The sequence below is a fragment of the Leptodactylus fuscus genome, chromosome 2 (assembly GCF_031893055.1).
Source record: "Leptodactylus fuscus isolate aLepFus1 chromosome 2, aLepFus1.hap2, whole genome shotgun sequence".
Classification (NCBI taxonomy): Eukaryota; Metazoa; Chordata; class Amphibia; order Anura; family Leptodactylidae; genus Leptodactylus; species Leptodactylus fuscus.
Window position 1 is genome coordinate 108278000 of NC_134266.1, and position 17018 is coordinate 108295017.

A 17018-nucleotide genomic window follows, 5' to 3' on the forward strand; every position below is an offset into this window, starting at 1 on the left:
GGGGAGGATGAGGGAGAAGTCAACAAAGTGGCGGAGGCAGATGAAGTGATGTCCTGGCTCGTCCTCTGGAGTGCATCGCCAGCACTGTGAGCAGAGGCAGTGGCATGAACGGCGGGCGACGTTTGTCCTGCCGTTGCTGCCTGCCACTGATTCCATTGCTTGGATTCCAAATGACGGTGCATTGAAGTGGTGGACAGGTTGCTCTTCTCAGGGCCCCTACTCGATTTCGAGAGGCAAATTGTGTAGACGACACTATATCTGTCCTCGGCGCATTCCTTGAAAAAACTCTACACCTTCAAGAAACGTGCCCTCGATGGGGGAGTTTTTCTGGGCTGGGTACAAAAGGGAACATCTTCGGACATTCCGGGTCTGGCCTGGCTTCGGCAAAGCAGCTGACCTCTGCCTCTGGACATGTCTCTGCCTCTAGCTACCCTTTTTGGTGCTGCACCTGCCTCAACATCCACACTACTTTCCCAGCTTGACATCTGCCTTGTCCAGGTGGGGTCGGTGTCCTCGTCGTCCACCACCTCCTCTTCCAACTCCTGTCTCGCCTCCTCCTCCTGCACAATGCGCATGTCAACTGGCTGCCCTGACAGCAACTGCGTCTCATCGTCGTCGATGAGGGTGGGTTGCTGGTCATCCGCCACCAAATCGACCGGAGATGGAATGGAGGAGACTCTAGTGTTTGAGCATCTGGACACAGATACTCGTCTGTTAGGTCCGTGGAATCGCGAAATGGAGGGGCAGGTTGCGGTACAGTCAAAGGAAGGGAGAACAGCTCTGGGGAGCAGGGACAGTTGGGGTTATTGTTCTGAGAAGATTGGGAATTTTGGGTGGAAGGAGGACAAGACTGTTGGGTAAGAGGAGGTAGAGGCTGACTGGCTGGTGGACAATGTGCTTTAAGCGTTATCCGACAGCCATTGCAAGACCTGTTCCTGGTTCTCGGGCCTACTAATCTTTGTACCATTCAGCCTAGTTAATGTGGAACTTTTGTGCAAAGCGCAGAACTTAGGGCCCGCCTGATGTTAAGGGACACACGCTGGTACAAGGCTCAACTCACCCTAAGTGCCAAAAACACTGCTGGTGCAAGGCTCTACTCATGCCAAGGGCCTCAATCTCTGCTGGTAGCTCAGCTTAAGGTCATGTAACTTTGTTTGGAAGGGCTCATGTTAAGGGCTAGAAAAGTGAATTTTGGAAGGTCTTACCACATCACACACACACACACACACACACACACACACACACACACACACACTCAAAATGACAGTTAAGGGTGAGGGCTTTTGGAATTCCCATTGCCTATTCCATTTGTGGTTGTCATGGGGAACGTGATTTAAAGGGGTGGTTGTTACTGTTTGTTGAGCTTAAATTGGGGTTTGTGTCCATCCATTTGGGGAGTAAAGAAGGTTTCCAGGTATTTTCCCACTTTGATAGAGGTTTTTTTGAATGTGGAAAGTGTGTAGTTGTTAGGCAGTGATGTTGGGGTAATAGAGGGTCTTTGGTGTGTTAGATGCCCCCAGGCATGCTTCCCCTGCTGTCCCAGTGTCATTCCAGAGGTGTTGGCATCATTTCCTGGGGTGTCATAGTGGACTTGGTGACCCTCCAGACACGGATTTGGGTTTCCCCCTTAACGAGTATCTGTTCCCCATAGACTATAATGGGGTTCGAAACCCGTTCGAACACACGAACATTGAGCGGCTGTTCGAATCGAATTTCGAACCTCGAACATTTTAGTGTTCGCTCATCTCTAGTCTTTACTCCATGATGCGAGGTTATAACCAAATCAAGGGCAGCATAACAGAGGCACTGTCTCCCTGTTTACATCTTGGGAGACATATTTGCATATTCTTCCCATGGAAAATTATATGCAGGTATTTCCCTCCAGAGTCAGACTGTATACATGCACACAATTATGACAAGAGGAACGGTGACTCCCGGTTGCCATTTCATTAATAGTTTTCCAGTAGGATTAACAGAGTGACAACAAAGGTTCCAGAATTCCTTTTTTTAGGGGAACAACAATATTTACTAAACCAGACATGTTAGGAGAGTTAGATATATATGACTCCTTCACAAGGTTGTGGTGCCAATGAAGTGCTTATCAGTGTTAGCCTCTATTTATTACATGAACATTGCATTAAAAACATGTGAATATAGATATTCCTATGACCAATGTTTTTGACGGCTCATTTTAACACCATCAAAAAATAGAACATGTCCTATTTTTGCATATTTTGAACGATCCTTCAATAGACTCAAACCTATGAAGGAACATGAAACTGGGTGTCCTGTGGATGCAAAATGGCTGTGAAAAATGTCCTTTCTTAACAAATGTTTTGTACATCACTTGTATGATGTACTCTAGTCTTGCACATCTACAGAAAAGATGAACATTTGTTAAGTTAAGAGAGCTATTTATAGAAGCACTTCAATTATTTATTTTTTATTTCAGTATGTACCTATTCCCTCTATCTATCTGTCTGTCTATCTAGGAAAAATATATTATAAAGTAGCACAGCTTAAATACCGTACCAGCAATGGGTGCAGATCCAGAAGGAAATGGCCACCTTCCCAGAATAAATAGAAAAGACAAAACTGTCTCTCAAACAGGAATCTATCTCAAGCAGTGACATAGTGATACAAGCAACATCATAATAATAATAATAATCTTTATTTATATAGCGCCAACATATTCCGCAGCACTTTGCAAATCAGAGGACACATGAACAAACAATATGAGACATTACAGTGTGAGAAAAAAAAAACATATCAAACAATAGGAGTGAGGGCCCTGCTCACAAGAGCTTACATTCTATGAGGAGGTAGGGGGACACGAGGTCAAACAGCTTGTTTGCTACAATTGTCCAGCCATCTTTTAAAGGGATTCTATCCTTAGAATCCCTTTTTTAACTAAGTACACGCCAGAATAGCCTTAAGAAAGGCTGTTCTTCTCTTACCTTTCTTTTTCTGATCCTCGCTGCCGTTCCTGAGAAATATCTTCTTTCTTCCATATGTAAATGGTTTTCAGACAGCACAGGGGGTGTTCCCCTTTACTCAAACAGCACAGAGGGCGTGTGCTGTCCTAAAACTCTCCAGCGACGCCTCTGACTTATTCTTCCAGCCGCCTCTTCACAACGTCACCGGCCGCGTCTTCATCCAAAAGTGCCGACAGCACATGTCCGTTGGCTATTTTCCTGGGGCCTCTTACAGGAGCGCCTGTTTGGCCACAGGAAAATGGCCGACAGACATGCGCAGTCAGCACTTTTGGATGAAATTTCTCTGGAACGGTGGCTCAGATCAGACAAAGAAAGATAAGAGAAGAATAGCCTTTCTTAAGGCTATTCCGATGTGTACTTAGTTAAAAAAGAGATTCTAATGATAGAATCCCTTTAACAGAAATGGTTATGTAATTGAAGCTGTATAAACCCGTCACCAGCCAGTATCTGTGAATAAACAGATACTAAATTCAATGAGTACAGTGTAATTTCTAGATGGAGGGGACAGGATCTGAGGAACAGAGTTATTGCTCTACACCTCTGCACATTACACGGTGATCATGTCACATGATGAGCCTGTCTAAACAGATGTGATTTTAGGGCAGTTTTGATGCTGCTGTAGTTGGGGATTAATTGAATTGTCTGGTGTAAAGCGTTCCAGAACACACACACAGCTCTCAGAGTACATTGTGGTCATATTGGGTACTGGCAAAATGCCCATAAATACACTGCACATGTCAGACAAAGGACTGGATAGGCACCAAACAACATTCATTTAAAGAAAAAAACAAAAAAACAAAATCCATATAATAATAAATAGAAATAATGAAATCAATAAATAAAGAAATTTAAAAAAATTGAAATTAAAAAATAATAAAAAATAATAGGGGATACATATACAGAAAACAAAACTCCAAATTAGAATAATTTTAATGAGAAACACGCCTCGTGCATAGCAAAACGTCCCCATTTATACAATGTTCAATCAGGCTATGTAGTGGGAATGGGTGTGTCAAGCCCCAACCCCTCTATATGGGTCATTTTGGCAACAGCTCAACCCACTGTTAGACCAAGTTATACATCTAACTCTCTAGCCTTTGGGATCGAAAAGCAAACTATATATTATGGAGAAGCGTGTCCTTTGGTTGATATTTTTTCTAATTTATTTGTGGGCAAAAAATTGGTGCAAAATTTTCAAAATGTGAAATGCTCTACTATTCAGGGCACCATATAGTGGCATAATATTTTTTACTCGATCCCTAATTATTTTAGGATGTTCTAAAGGGATTTTTAATGCCTATATGTTAGGACTCTTCGATAAGTTATCCAATTTTTAAAACTACGCCCCTCAGACCATTCAAAGCAGCATTCAGGAAGTTTGCTAACCCTTTAAGCATTTCACAGGAATGAAATTTAGAAATGTCAATTTTTTTTTCAATGGTATGTTAAGTTAGCACTAAAAATTTAGGGTAAATAGAGAAAATGCTTTCCAATGTTTCTTATGAATCTTCTTCGAAGTTCGAAAATACTCCACATGTGGAAGTAAACTGATGTTTGTGCACATGGCAGGGTGCAGAAGGCAAGGAGCTCCGCTGGGATTTTGGAGGACATGTTTTACTGGAATTGTTCTCAGGTGCTAAGTCATATTTGCCGAGCTCTTGAGATACCAGAATAGTTGGAAACTTCCATTATTTTGGAAACTGCAACCCTCAAGGAATTTACCAATGGGTATTTTGATCCCACAGGTGATTAATAGAATATATTAACATTAAGCCCCAAATTTGCACCTAATTTTTCATTTTCACAAGAGGCTCCCCACAATTTGTTGTGAAGTTTCAAAATAGAAATACCGCAAATGTAATTGAAAACTGCAATGTGGACACATGGCAATGCTTGGAAGAGAAATAGTGCTACTTGGCTTTAGGAGGGCAGATTCTGCTGGAATAGTTTCCAAGTACCATATCTTTGCAGAGCCCCTAAAGTACAATCGAAATCCCCAAAAAGTGATCCCATTTTTAAACCTACATCAAATCTACTGTACATCCCTCCAGGAGTTTGTGAAGGGGAATAGTGAGCATAGCGAATCCCATTCACATATTACGGAAAAATATGTGCAAGAGTATGCTACGATTTTTAGAACAGTTGTGATTTTGGAAATCGCAGTATGTCAATTATACCTACCTGAAATGCCAGCAGTTTCCTTATATTTATAATGGAAGCAATAAGCCTGCATAGGAAACCTGTAGACTTCTTGTGAAAGTTGCTGTGTGAAAAACTGTGATGACAACACACCGCGGTTTTGTTCCCACAGCGATGTTATGCTGCGGCCCTCTTTGTGGTGCCTTAGGTTTAAGTGGGTTATCTTGTGTAGGACAATGCCATTCCTTCCCTTCTGTGTACCCAACAGCAGTTTATGCATATGAGCATAAACTGCTGTTGGGTACGCAGAAGGGAAGGAATTCCATTTGGCTTTTAGAGCACAGCTTGAGTCTAAAGCTCCATGTTGCAAAAATGCAGCCCCCAGAGCACATAATGGGAAAGCCGACTGTCTAGCGATATATAAAACCGCATGTGCCTTAGGACATGAAAGGTCCTCTTTAAGGGCAGGTAGTGAGAAATACAGATACAGAAATACAGATATTAATGCACAGTGGATGGTGAAAAGTGAATATGTAAGCTGTACAGTATACTTTGGGGTATACTAATTTACCTTTTATTTTTGCCCTAGCTCCTAGAATAGGAGACTGCATTCTGGGTGGTAAATTTTGATGTCTTTTCCCTGGTAAACTCTAACCCTGTGGTGCAACCTGATATATTTTTGGATAGCTTATATGTACCACTTCTGGCCACAGTCAGTTTTGCCTTAAAGGATATGGTGATTTTTGTTACATTGTACAAGTTTAATTTTTTTTTCCCCTTTAATTTAGCCATTTGAGGGATTGTTTTTTTGGTTACATGAGATGAATTATTCAGTGACGCTATTTTGGGTTGTATGTAACTTGTAGGCTAAATTTTATTAACCGTTAAGGGGATTAAAAATAAATAAATTTTAGCATCCCCTTTAGCCACTTCAGTTTTTGTCATTCAACATAAAAATACAGTGGGTACAGAAAGTATTCAGACCCCTTTAAATTTTTCACTTTGTTTCATTGCAGCCATTTGCTAAAATCAAAAAAGTTCATTTTATTTCTCATTAATGTACACTCAGCAGAACACCCCCCCCCCAGAAATGTAGTAATTTTTGCTAATTTATTAAAAAAGAAAAATTGAAATATCACATGGTCATAAATATTTCAGACCCTTGGCTGGGACACTCATATTTAACTCACATGCTGTCCATTTCCTTCTGTTTCTCCTTGAGATGGTTCTACTCCTTCATTGGAGTCCAGCTGTGTTTAATTAAACTGATAGGACTTGATTAGGAAAGGCACACTCCTTATATAGAACCTCAATGCTCACAGTGCATATCAGAGCAAATGAGTCATGACTTAAAAGGAACTGCCCAAGGAGCTTAGAGGCAGAATTGTGGCAAGACACACATCTGGCCAAGGTTACAAAAGAATTTCTGCAGCACTCAAGGTTCCTAAGAGCACAGTGGCCCCCATAATCCTTAAATGTAAGAGGTTTAGGATGACCAGAACTCTTCCTAGACCTGGCCGTCGAATCAAACTAAGCAATTGTAGGAGAAGAGCTTTGGCGAGAGAGGTAAAAAGAACTCATAGATCACTGTGACTGAGCTCCAGAGATGCAGTAGGGAGATGGGAGAAAGGTCCACAGTCAACTACCACTGCAGCCCTCCACCATTCGGGGCGTTATGGCAGAGTGGCCCAAAGGAAGCCTCTCCTCAGTGCAAGACATATGAAAGCCTGCATAGAGTAGGCCTAAAAACACATGATGGACTCCCAGACTGTGAGAAATAAGATTCTCTGGTCTGATAAGACGAAGATGTAACTTTTTTGGTGTTATTTCTAAGTGGTATGTGTGGAGAAAACCAGGCACTGCTCATCACCTGCCCAATACAATCCCAACAGTAAAACATGGTTGTGGCAGCATCATGCTATTGGGGGTGTTTTTCAGCTGCAGGGACAGGATAACTGGTTGTAATTAAAGGTAAGATGAATGCAGCTAAGTACAGGGATATCTTGAAAGAAAGCCTCTTTCAGAGTGCTCTGGACCTCGGACTGGGCTGAAGGTTCACCTTCCAACAAGACAATGGCCCCAAGCATACAGCTAATATAATTAAAGAGTGGTTTCGGTACAACTCTGTGACCATTATTGACTGGACCAGCCAAAGCCCTGATCTAAACGCAATTGAACATCTCTGGGGAGACTTGAAAGTGGCTGTCCACCAATGTTCAACATCCAACCTGACGGAACTGGACAGGATCTGTAAGGAAGAATGGCAGAGTTTCCCCAAATCCAGATGTGAAAAACTTGTTGCATCATTCCTTGGGAATTATGACCATGTGATATTTCAGTTTTTCTTTTTTAATACATTTGTAAAAATATCTACATTTCTGGGGGGGGGGGGGGGGGTTCTGTCAAGCTGGGGTGCTGAGTGTACATTAATGAGAAAAAAAAAGAACTTTTTTGATTTTAGCAAATGGCTCTAATGAATCAAAGAGTGAAAAATGTAAAGGGGTTTGAATACCTTCAGTACCCACTGTAAATATAGTATGTGATCTTTTTTTTATGTGTCAATACTATTAGGACTTTATCTAATTTATGTTGTTTTTTTATGTTTTGCTGAACAAAAATCCATTTGGGTAAAAATATTAAATCTTTACATCTCCATCTACTCAGAAGCATAACATTTTTATTTTTTTAGTTGACTGAGCTGGCTCAGGGCTTGTTTTTTGTGTTAAAGATGTACCTTATATTGGTACCTTTTTGAGGTACATATGACTGTACGCTTAATTTTTTTGTGAGGAGAGATCACCAAAATTTCGTATTTATTATTATTATTATTATTATTTCGTATTTATTTATTATTATTATTATTATTATTATTATTATTATTATTATTATTATTGTTGTTTATATAGCACCATTAATTCCATGGTGCTTTACATTTGGGGGTTTACATACAATACACAAAATATACAGGTAGATATAATACTAACAGTGACCGACTGGCACGGTGGGGTAGAGGGCCCTGCCCGCGAGGGCTTACAATCTATGGGGGAAGGGGGGAGAGACAGAAGGAGAGGAGGAGACTGTACAGATGGTGGTGTGGTGATAGTGTTATTGGAGGTTGTAGGCTTTCCTGAATAGGTGAGTCTTTAGGGCCTTTCTTGAATCCTGTGTTTGTGGGTATCAGTCTTATGTCTCTTATGTCTTATCAGTCTTGGTAGGGAGTTCCAGAGTATGGGAGATGCACGGGAGAAGTCTTGGAGACGGTTGTGTGAGGAGCTTGATGAGAGAGGAGCGGAGTAGGAGGTCATTGGAGGATCTGAGGTTACGTGTGGGCAGGTAGCGGGAGAGTAGGTCCGAGATATATGGAGGGGACAGGTTGTGGATGGCTTTGTATGTTAGCGTTAGTAGCTTGAACTCAATTTGCTGGGCTATAGGTATCCAGTGGAGGGACTGGCAGAGGGGAGCAGCCGATGAAGATCGGGGGGAAAGGTGAATTAAACGAGCAGCACAGTTTAAGGTGGACTGGAGTGGGGTGAGGGTGTTTGCTGGGAGTCTATGGAGAAGGGTGTTGCAGTAGTCTAAGTGGGAGATTATGAGAGGTTGGACAAACATCTTGGTAGTTTCAGGGGTGAGGAAGGAGCGGATTCGATGGATGTTCTTGAGCTGGAGGTGGCAGGAGGTGTTGAGGGTTTGAACGTGTGACTTGTATTTCTTGCTTTTTTTGATGTTCACCTTTTTTTTTTTTTTTTGCTGAGGTTGTTACTGAAGCAGTGATACAGAATAGGTTTTATTTTTTTATATGATAAAGTATTTTCATTTCCTAAAGGGGCATTTAATATGTTTATTTAAAAAAAAAAATTGAATTATTTTCAGTCCCGATTATGGTGTTGTGGTCAAAATCGACTATATCATGGATCAATCAGTCAGTCCAAATTAATAAGCATGTTTAAACTACTAATAATGACACAGACACTGCATTTCCGTATCAACTATCAGCCATGCCTTGCCCCTTAGTCCAGCTCAGCACTACTGATTCTTTATTGAAAGTTCACACACTTAAGAAACAAAGAAAGGAGGGGGTTACTGCCTCCTTGGCATTCCTGAGCTGCTGTCCATCTCCCATTGGCTTCAGACCTCTGACATCCGGCTGGGCACCACCTCCTCTGACCTAAAGAATTCCACCAGAGGCATGGCAAGCAGGAACAAGCTCCATCTTGGATTCAAAGTCCTTTGTCTCAGATCTATGTAACCTTATTAAGGAAAAATTAGTATTTCCACAAAGTATAAGTATAAAGTATAAGAATCTTGATTCATGTTCTCAGACTTGACAATGGAACTAATAAAAAAAAAACCTGAGTGTCATCAGTGTCATTTCGGAACGTGGGTGCTACAGCAGGGTGTCAGCTAATACCAATTTTCAGCTCCAGTGTATAAGGCATGGCATATGGTATGGGGTACTAAATCTGTTTGGAAGACGACAGTTATTAACTCAGCAGAGTGTTGACAACTTTATATCTCTGTGGGTCAGATTTACTATTCATTGTCAGTTTTCTGCCATATAAATCAAGAAAAGGTCACGCATTGTTATGCAAATTGGGCTTTTCTACAAAAATGTGTGATTTTCTTCTGTTTTGCGCTGACCTTGCCACTTTCCTGGAGGTGGGTTTGAGGAGGGCTATGGGCTACAAGGTAACATACATTTCAGTGCAGAAGTACAGGCTGAAAGTGGGTACATACCCCTCCTCGTAAGTCAGGAGCACCTTCTGCTGGTATACGATATGAAGACTGGCTTTGTAAATGCCAGTCTTCATAAATTTTTCCCTTAATGCCTCGACACTCCACTCAGGTGTGCCTGCTGTCTCAGTTGATGGGTTTCCTAAATGCTTCCACTTTTCAATATTACTAGCCATGTATGCGTTTGGATTATCAAGGAAGGAAAAAATTCCACATTGGAACACAGTGAGCTCTTTAAAACAACCCATTCTTTCATAAATATTTTTGAAGGCGGGCTGCATGGCTAGATGCTACATTTTATATACCTGTAGCAATGGTACTGAATCATACTTGAACTCCGTGGCTAAAAGGTGTGCTCCAATATTTTTCTCCATATAGTGTGTATAATATATAGCTAGATAGAGATACTATGGTTCTCCAAAAATAAGCCCTAGCTTGATTTTGTAGGGGTTTTGGAATAGGCGTTACTCCGTGTGAATGCAGCCTTTAAGTCGGGAGGTTTGGACCCACTGACATTGCACCATACAGTTTATGAGATTCCTCCAGAGCAAATCAGAATCTTTTCTCCAGTGCCTGAAAATAAGCCCTAGCCCTTTTTTCAGGGAAAAAAATATATATATAACACCCTATCCTGTTGTGGGAGAAACACAGGTATAAGACCTGAGATATAATATATATAAGGTACAGTAAGTTGCTAGGTCAATCAGATGGAGGCAAGGGTATCTGCTCACAGTTGTAGTTTTATTGGTGGCAGTTCAGACGGTCCAGCAGTATATAAATCAAAATAGCTTACCTCAGCATGAAGGTACAAAATAAAACAACATAAACAGTCCTTACTTCAGGATGGCAGAAGGTAAGTCCTCAAGGTTTTGCTCACCAACACACAAGGTGATATGGCTTTCTCCTCCAGACATACACAGGGCAGTGTGTACCACAGGTTTCTCCTACAAGAGACGACCAGACCCCCTCCCTTGGGCAGCCTCAGCTCTTTTACAGGTGAACACTTGGGTCATCTATCAAATTAGGACTGGAGCATAGGCCTGGGTCTGCAACAACACCTAAATCCCGGTCCCATACTTCAGCCAGTCACCTTGTAGACAACAGCCACCTCAGTGGAAGATACCCGCCATCTATCACTTTTCCTTCTGCCGGTCTAAAATATATATATATATATATATATATGTATGTATATATATATATATATATTAAAATCTGTTTGAGTATGACTCCATGCAGGTTTCTCATGTTAAAAGCAGAAACCTTGATAATTATTGTGAAATTACCCTGTTTCATTTTGCGATAAATTGATAAAACTATTTTGACTAGAGATACTGTATGACCTTAATGATTAAAACCTGATAAGCAAAGCTTTTCAATCTGCTGGATGGATATTCTTTTCCTCGAGGCTACAATGAGTCATTACCACGGCATCACGTTATCACTTTAATGAAGTTATTTTCTAGAAATTACAATGGTAGTAAGGGCAGATATCACAATCAAAAACATCTCATTGCTTTTCTACATGGAAAAAAAACAACAACTTTGCTTCCCATGAATGCAAATTATGCCCCTGCTGCGATCAAATAAGCCAACCATCGTCAAGACAATCAAAATAATTTGCCTAAATTAGCCAATCAAGACATCCTGCATATTAGAGAATGTGAAAACATGCAACACAAATCATCATAGCTGATTATTATACTAATAATCATGTTAAAAACCTAATGAGATGAGGAAATGGAAGCTAGCTGGAGCAGAGCTTTTCCACCTAAACATGCTGGGAAATAATTATATTGACTGTAATTAACACACGAAAAAATGTAAGTCCTTTGAAAAGTTACAAGAAACTCTGGAAGTCAGGGGTGGGGGTGTTACCGCAAGGAATATATTGATGTGAAGTTATGGGCAGTACAGTGTAATGTTGCTAGATAAGTAGAAGAACTCAGAATTTGTGTTCCTTTCTTCTTATTGTATGCCACATTCTAATATTGCCAGTTTAGGATGCATTATGGGAAAATCTGATATCTGAATTTCTGCTGCCTGGTATCATGGTAAGAATATCAGACAAATAGGGTCTATTCAGATGTAGCTGATTATTTGGCAATTTCTGTGTATTTTTCTTGCGGATTTGCACTTATAAATCTGCAGTGGATTATTAGGCAATTAAATGAGATTTTACTGAACACTTCCACATGCTGTGGATGTCTTCTATGGGGAAAAATAAGAATTCTGTGGAATATAGAATCCACATGTTCTTTTTGTGGCAGCTTTAGTGCGGATTTTCACTGACGATTTCACCTCTTTCAGTCTAGTAGGATTACAATCTAGCGAGTCTGTAGCACAATCTGCAGCAAAATCCACAGAGCTCTCGCTATAAATGAGTTAGTTAGAAAAGTTTAGGTAACTACATGTAATGTATGCTGTTCTTTAAGTTAGATAATATAATGCTTATTTATTATGATACATTTCATTTATTCATTTTTTCTTTCTTTTCAACTTTCAGAGGGAATTTCCCAAATTCTTTACTTTTCGGGCAAGAAGCAAGGTATGGTCTGTATTACAATTGCTTTTTTTTTCTTTTTTTAATTGAACAATTTTACAACATAACAGCAAGAATAAAATTGACATTAATTTATTTAGAAAGGAAGAAAAACTTCCAAACCTATATCACAAGGGAACAGTAAGCCCAGTAGGAAATATGTAGAAACCTTCCATAATATACTATTGTGAGACTATCTCAAGCAGAACAGACCTTCATGATAGCCCCTAATGGTGTGTTCCCATCTGTGTTTTTAGTTCCATTGTTATTTTCTTTTACAAAAGAGCTAAAATAAAGATGCTGTTTACATGAATGACCCCTTTGTGTCTAAATGGGTCTACCTGATTTTCGTGGCAGGTTCTGACTTTTTTGTTTGGAAGTTTTAACAAGTCTGTTATGGAGGCTCCTAATGGAATGAACAAAGTCAAATGGAATGAACTTGACATTTTCAAGTTAGGAAATGAATAGAAAGTTTTCTATATTTTTTAATAATTATGTTATTTGTTTTCAAAGTTTGAGGAAGATCGAATCTACAGACATTTGGAACCTGCCCTTGCCTTCCAGTTAGAACTAAACCGTATGAGAAACTTTGACTTAACAGCAATTCCGTGTGCCAACCATAAAATGCATTTGTATTTGGGGGCTGCTAAGGTAGAAGAAGGAACTGAAGTGACGGATTATAGATTTTTTGTACGTGCCATCATCAGACACTCTGATCTTGTTACTAAGGTGGGTATTTCTGTTGGTTTTGTTTTTAGGTATACATTGTAGTCTAGACCATATTAATGATTGAAGACCATGGACTCACAGTTTTATTTATTTTAAGTTACACGTTTATACATAGCACTACATTTACAATTCTAGCTTTCTGCTGAGACAACGTATTATATATTATAGCCTTGTATTCATTTTGGCCTGTTGAAGCTAAGCTGTGAAATCACCAGATATAGTGCCGGCATTACCATGTCTCCTGTCTACCATCAACATCAGTATTGTAAATTCTGCTACTTTTTGTTCAGATTCAGAACTGTGAAATGTTAAGTGGTTAAGGGGCAACACGGTGGCTCAGCCTTGCAGTGCTGGAGTCCTGGGTTTGAATCCCACCAGGAATAACATCTGCAAGGAGTTTGTATGTACTCCCCGTGTTTGTGTGGATTTCCTTCCATTCTACAAAGGTATACTGATAGGAGAAAAAAAATGTACGTTGTGATCCCTATATGGGGCTCACAATCTACATTAAAAAAAAAAAAAAAAGGTTAAGTGGTGAAGTTTGAAACTGTATAAATGGTTACAATCCAGATTTTCAGTATTATGATTTAAGTTAAGCATTGCAGTTTTTCCTGTAATGTTTTTCACAGAAAGTGGAAAGGAAACCTCTGCAGACTTTTGTCTTCATTTGTACTTTTAGGGAAACCGCTGTAATTTCCATAGGTATAATTGACATGCTGCGATTTTCAAAACCACAACAACTGCACATATTTTCCCTCAATGTGTGGATAGAATTCGATAGAATCCCATCCGTTTTACAGGAACTGTAAAATGAAGCGTTTTCTTCCCAAGGTGTTTACGCCATGTAGGGTCTTGGTTTTAGGGTCTGTTCACACTGAGTTTTTTTGCAGGCGGATTTTGACGTGGAATCCATCTCAAAATTTGCCTGCAAAAATGGCTCCCATTCACTTCAATGGGAGCTGCTCGCTTTTTTTTTTCCTGCTAGCAATTTTTATCAGGTAGCAGGAAAAAAAAGTATCATGCCCTATCTTGCCCCGGCGTTCGCAGCTCAAGACTCACTCCCGATTAGGCCCATTCATTTGGACCTAATCAGGAGCAGGATGCCGCGACAGGATGCCGACATCCAGGATCATATTTAAACTGTTATGTTAGTTTGACGTTTTTTTTCACCCAGTACATTACATTTGTCAGAAACAGCTAAATATGCTTTCTCAGTGTTTACAGTGCTTGTAGTATTTTTCTCTCCACTCGATTCATGCAGATACCGAGCAGAAACCACATGGACCCCATTACAGTCAATGGGGTCCGTGTGGTTTCTTAGGTTACAACTTTTTAATGCATGTAGGTTTCCGTTCGGAAGGGTCCCCAAGCGGACTCCCCAAACAGAATACCAAACACAGATGTGAATCGGGCCTAAGATGGGAAACACCTTTATCTACTCATGCAAATATGAAGTTAATTTTTTGTTACAAATAAGAGGATGTAAAATCAAACATGCATCGTGTTTAAAAAATACTTTTGGGTATTTACTGCCTAAAGTAGATATATACCCTAATTTATTTTTTTTTACTTATAGGAAGCTTCATTTGAATACCTCCAAAATGAAGGTGAGCGGCTTCTTTTAGAAGCCATGGACGAATTGGAAGTGGCATTTAATAATACCAATGTGCGCACAGACTGCAACCACATCTTCCTAAACTTTGTACCTACTGTAATCATGGACCCTTCAAAGGTATGTTCTATGGTTGTACATTTTTATATATTTTTTTGAACATGATTAAAGCACATTCTAGTCCAGGATAAAGTTAAGGATAGTAGATGTCAGCACAGTTTAATTGAATTGACCTACATGACTACTGATGATGTTTGTTACCATTGCCTGAACATCCACTCCCTTCAGAATTGATGACATGGATGAGTAACCTTTAGAAAACATAGGCTAGGCAAGTATATTTAAAGGGGGTTAAAAGATTGCTGATCGGTGTGGGTCTAACCACTGAGACCCAAAACTATCCTGAAAACAGGGGTGTAATACCCTAGCTGTGAATGCTGGCAGTGGAATAAGGTGCGAACCCTTAGTGGAAGAAGAGGCGTGCCTGCTCCCAATCACTAAGCTCTTAACAGAGAGACCTCTGTCCTCCCCAATAAGGGTATTTTTATACAGAGGAATTTAGAGAGGAATTTAAGCCTGTTTACCTCCTCGAGTTCCTCTCCAAACACCAGCCCTGTGGAACCTGAAATCAAGTGTAGATGCAGAAACCAAGGCAAGAATGAGCAGAACCCTGCTTTTGTTAGTGCACTGATAAAAAAAAAAAAAAAAAAAAAAAAAAAAAAAGTGTTCAAAACTGCTTCCTATTAAAAAGAAAAAAAAAGAGAGAGGCAAATTTTAGCCAGAATTTTGAACATTCCCTAAAGCTCCCAGATGTGAGAACCATCTCCTAAAGTGTATGCACCCTACATAGTTTGACACTGGTTTCCCTGTAAAGAGATATAAAGGAGGATGGTAATGCCCTGTTGTCAATGTATTCATAAAGGAATAACAGAACTCTGCGTTGCACTGTTCCTTTGAACTGAGTAACTGAGCTTGTAATATAGAGGTGATCATAGCATAAGCCATTTTAAGGTGAAATTTCTTTTAGTGTCTGATATCAAACTGTATCACAATTGTTTTGTGTATTGTATTGTTGTGATAGATTGAGGAATCTGTTCGGAGTATGGTCATGCGCTATGGAAGTCGACTATGGAAATTACGTGTCCTACAAGCCGAATTAAAAATAAACATTCGTTTAACACCAACAGGAAAGCAAATTCCAATTCGTTTATTTTTGACAAATGAATCTGGTTACTACTTGGACATTAGCTTGTACAAAGAAGTGACAGACTCCAGAACTGGACAGGTAAAAATCAGCCTAAAAATATTTTTTCAAAAATGGTCTGTTAGTGCAGGTTAATAAGTGAAACCAAATACCTTTAGCAGTGTTTTGAGTGATTTCTAACTTTCTCTGGGAGCTCCTGGCATCCTCTGCATTTGTTTACATGAGTATCTTCATGTTCTGTTTTCCTACAACTACCATGATGCTTTGCGCTTCACTCAGAGTTAACTCACACCACCTCCCTCTCTCCCTCCCTCCCCCTTCCTCTCTCACTCTCACACCCCCTCCCTGTTTTCCTAGCTAGTCCCCCTACTACTAGCCCTTCCCAACTAACACCTACCTAAATTACTTCATAAATAAAATTAACTATATTTCTGTGTTATGCTGGAATCAAACTTTAATCACCCTTTCGTTAACTAACTGATGTTTAATGTGTTAATTTTTTTAACTGATTCATTTAGTGTTCCTTTGGGAACCAACTCTGCACCTTTTTTTGGGTCTTCCCTTCACTGGAACTTCACTGGGGACGTGTTGCCCTAAAACAATACTGAGGCTCGGCTCTTCCCCAAATATCAGATTTTTCAGTGGCATTCTAGCGGTATATAAAACCGCATGTACCCGTGGACATGAGAAGTCCTCTTCAAACCGACATACCTAGTTTCAGTCCCTTGTTAGATTTTCAGATCACCTACCTTTAGTAGAGCATTGCCCAGCTTCATAACTGCTTTTATCAGCAGCTGCATTATTTTAGAGCAAAGGTGTCAAACTTTTTTTGTTCAAGAGCCACATAAGCCTTATGGTTGTCTTCAAAGGGCCTTTCGTAACTGGTGACTGTATAAACATAATTATGCCAGTTAGGTTAGCTACATTTATAGCCCGTTGAAAGCAGCCATAAGGCTAATGTTCGTATATCATTAACACACATAGGTAATAATGTCATACCTGCTCCCCTACAGGTAATAGTCCCCTTTCCCATAGGCAATAGTGCCCTAATCATCTCCCCTCTACAGG

At 40.0% G+C, this 17018-nt stretch overlaps 1 protein-coding gene across 1 annotated transcript in view; it reads left to right on the forward strand.

Moving 5' to 3' along the window:
* The window catches only part of ACACA (acetyl-CoA carboxylase alpha), a 290659-nt gene that overhangs the window by 152176 nt on the left and 121465 nt on the right, over positions 1–17018 (forward strand). Inside the window, exons 35-38 of the mRNA XM_075264375.1 lie at positions 12370–12411; positions 12919–13134; positions 14711–14866; positions 15828–16031. Of these exons, the coding sequence (XP_075120476.1) occupies positions 12370–12411; positions 12919–13134; positions 14711–14866; positions 15828–16031 (618 nt within the window). The remainder of the gene's footprint in view (positions 1–12369; positions 12412–12918; positions 13135–14710; positions 14867–15827; positions 16032–17018) is intronic.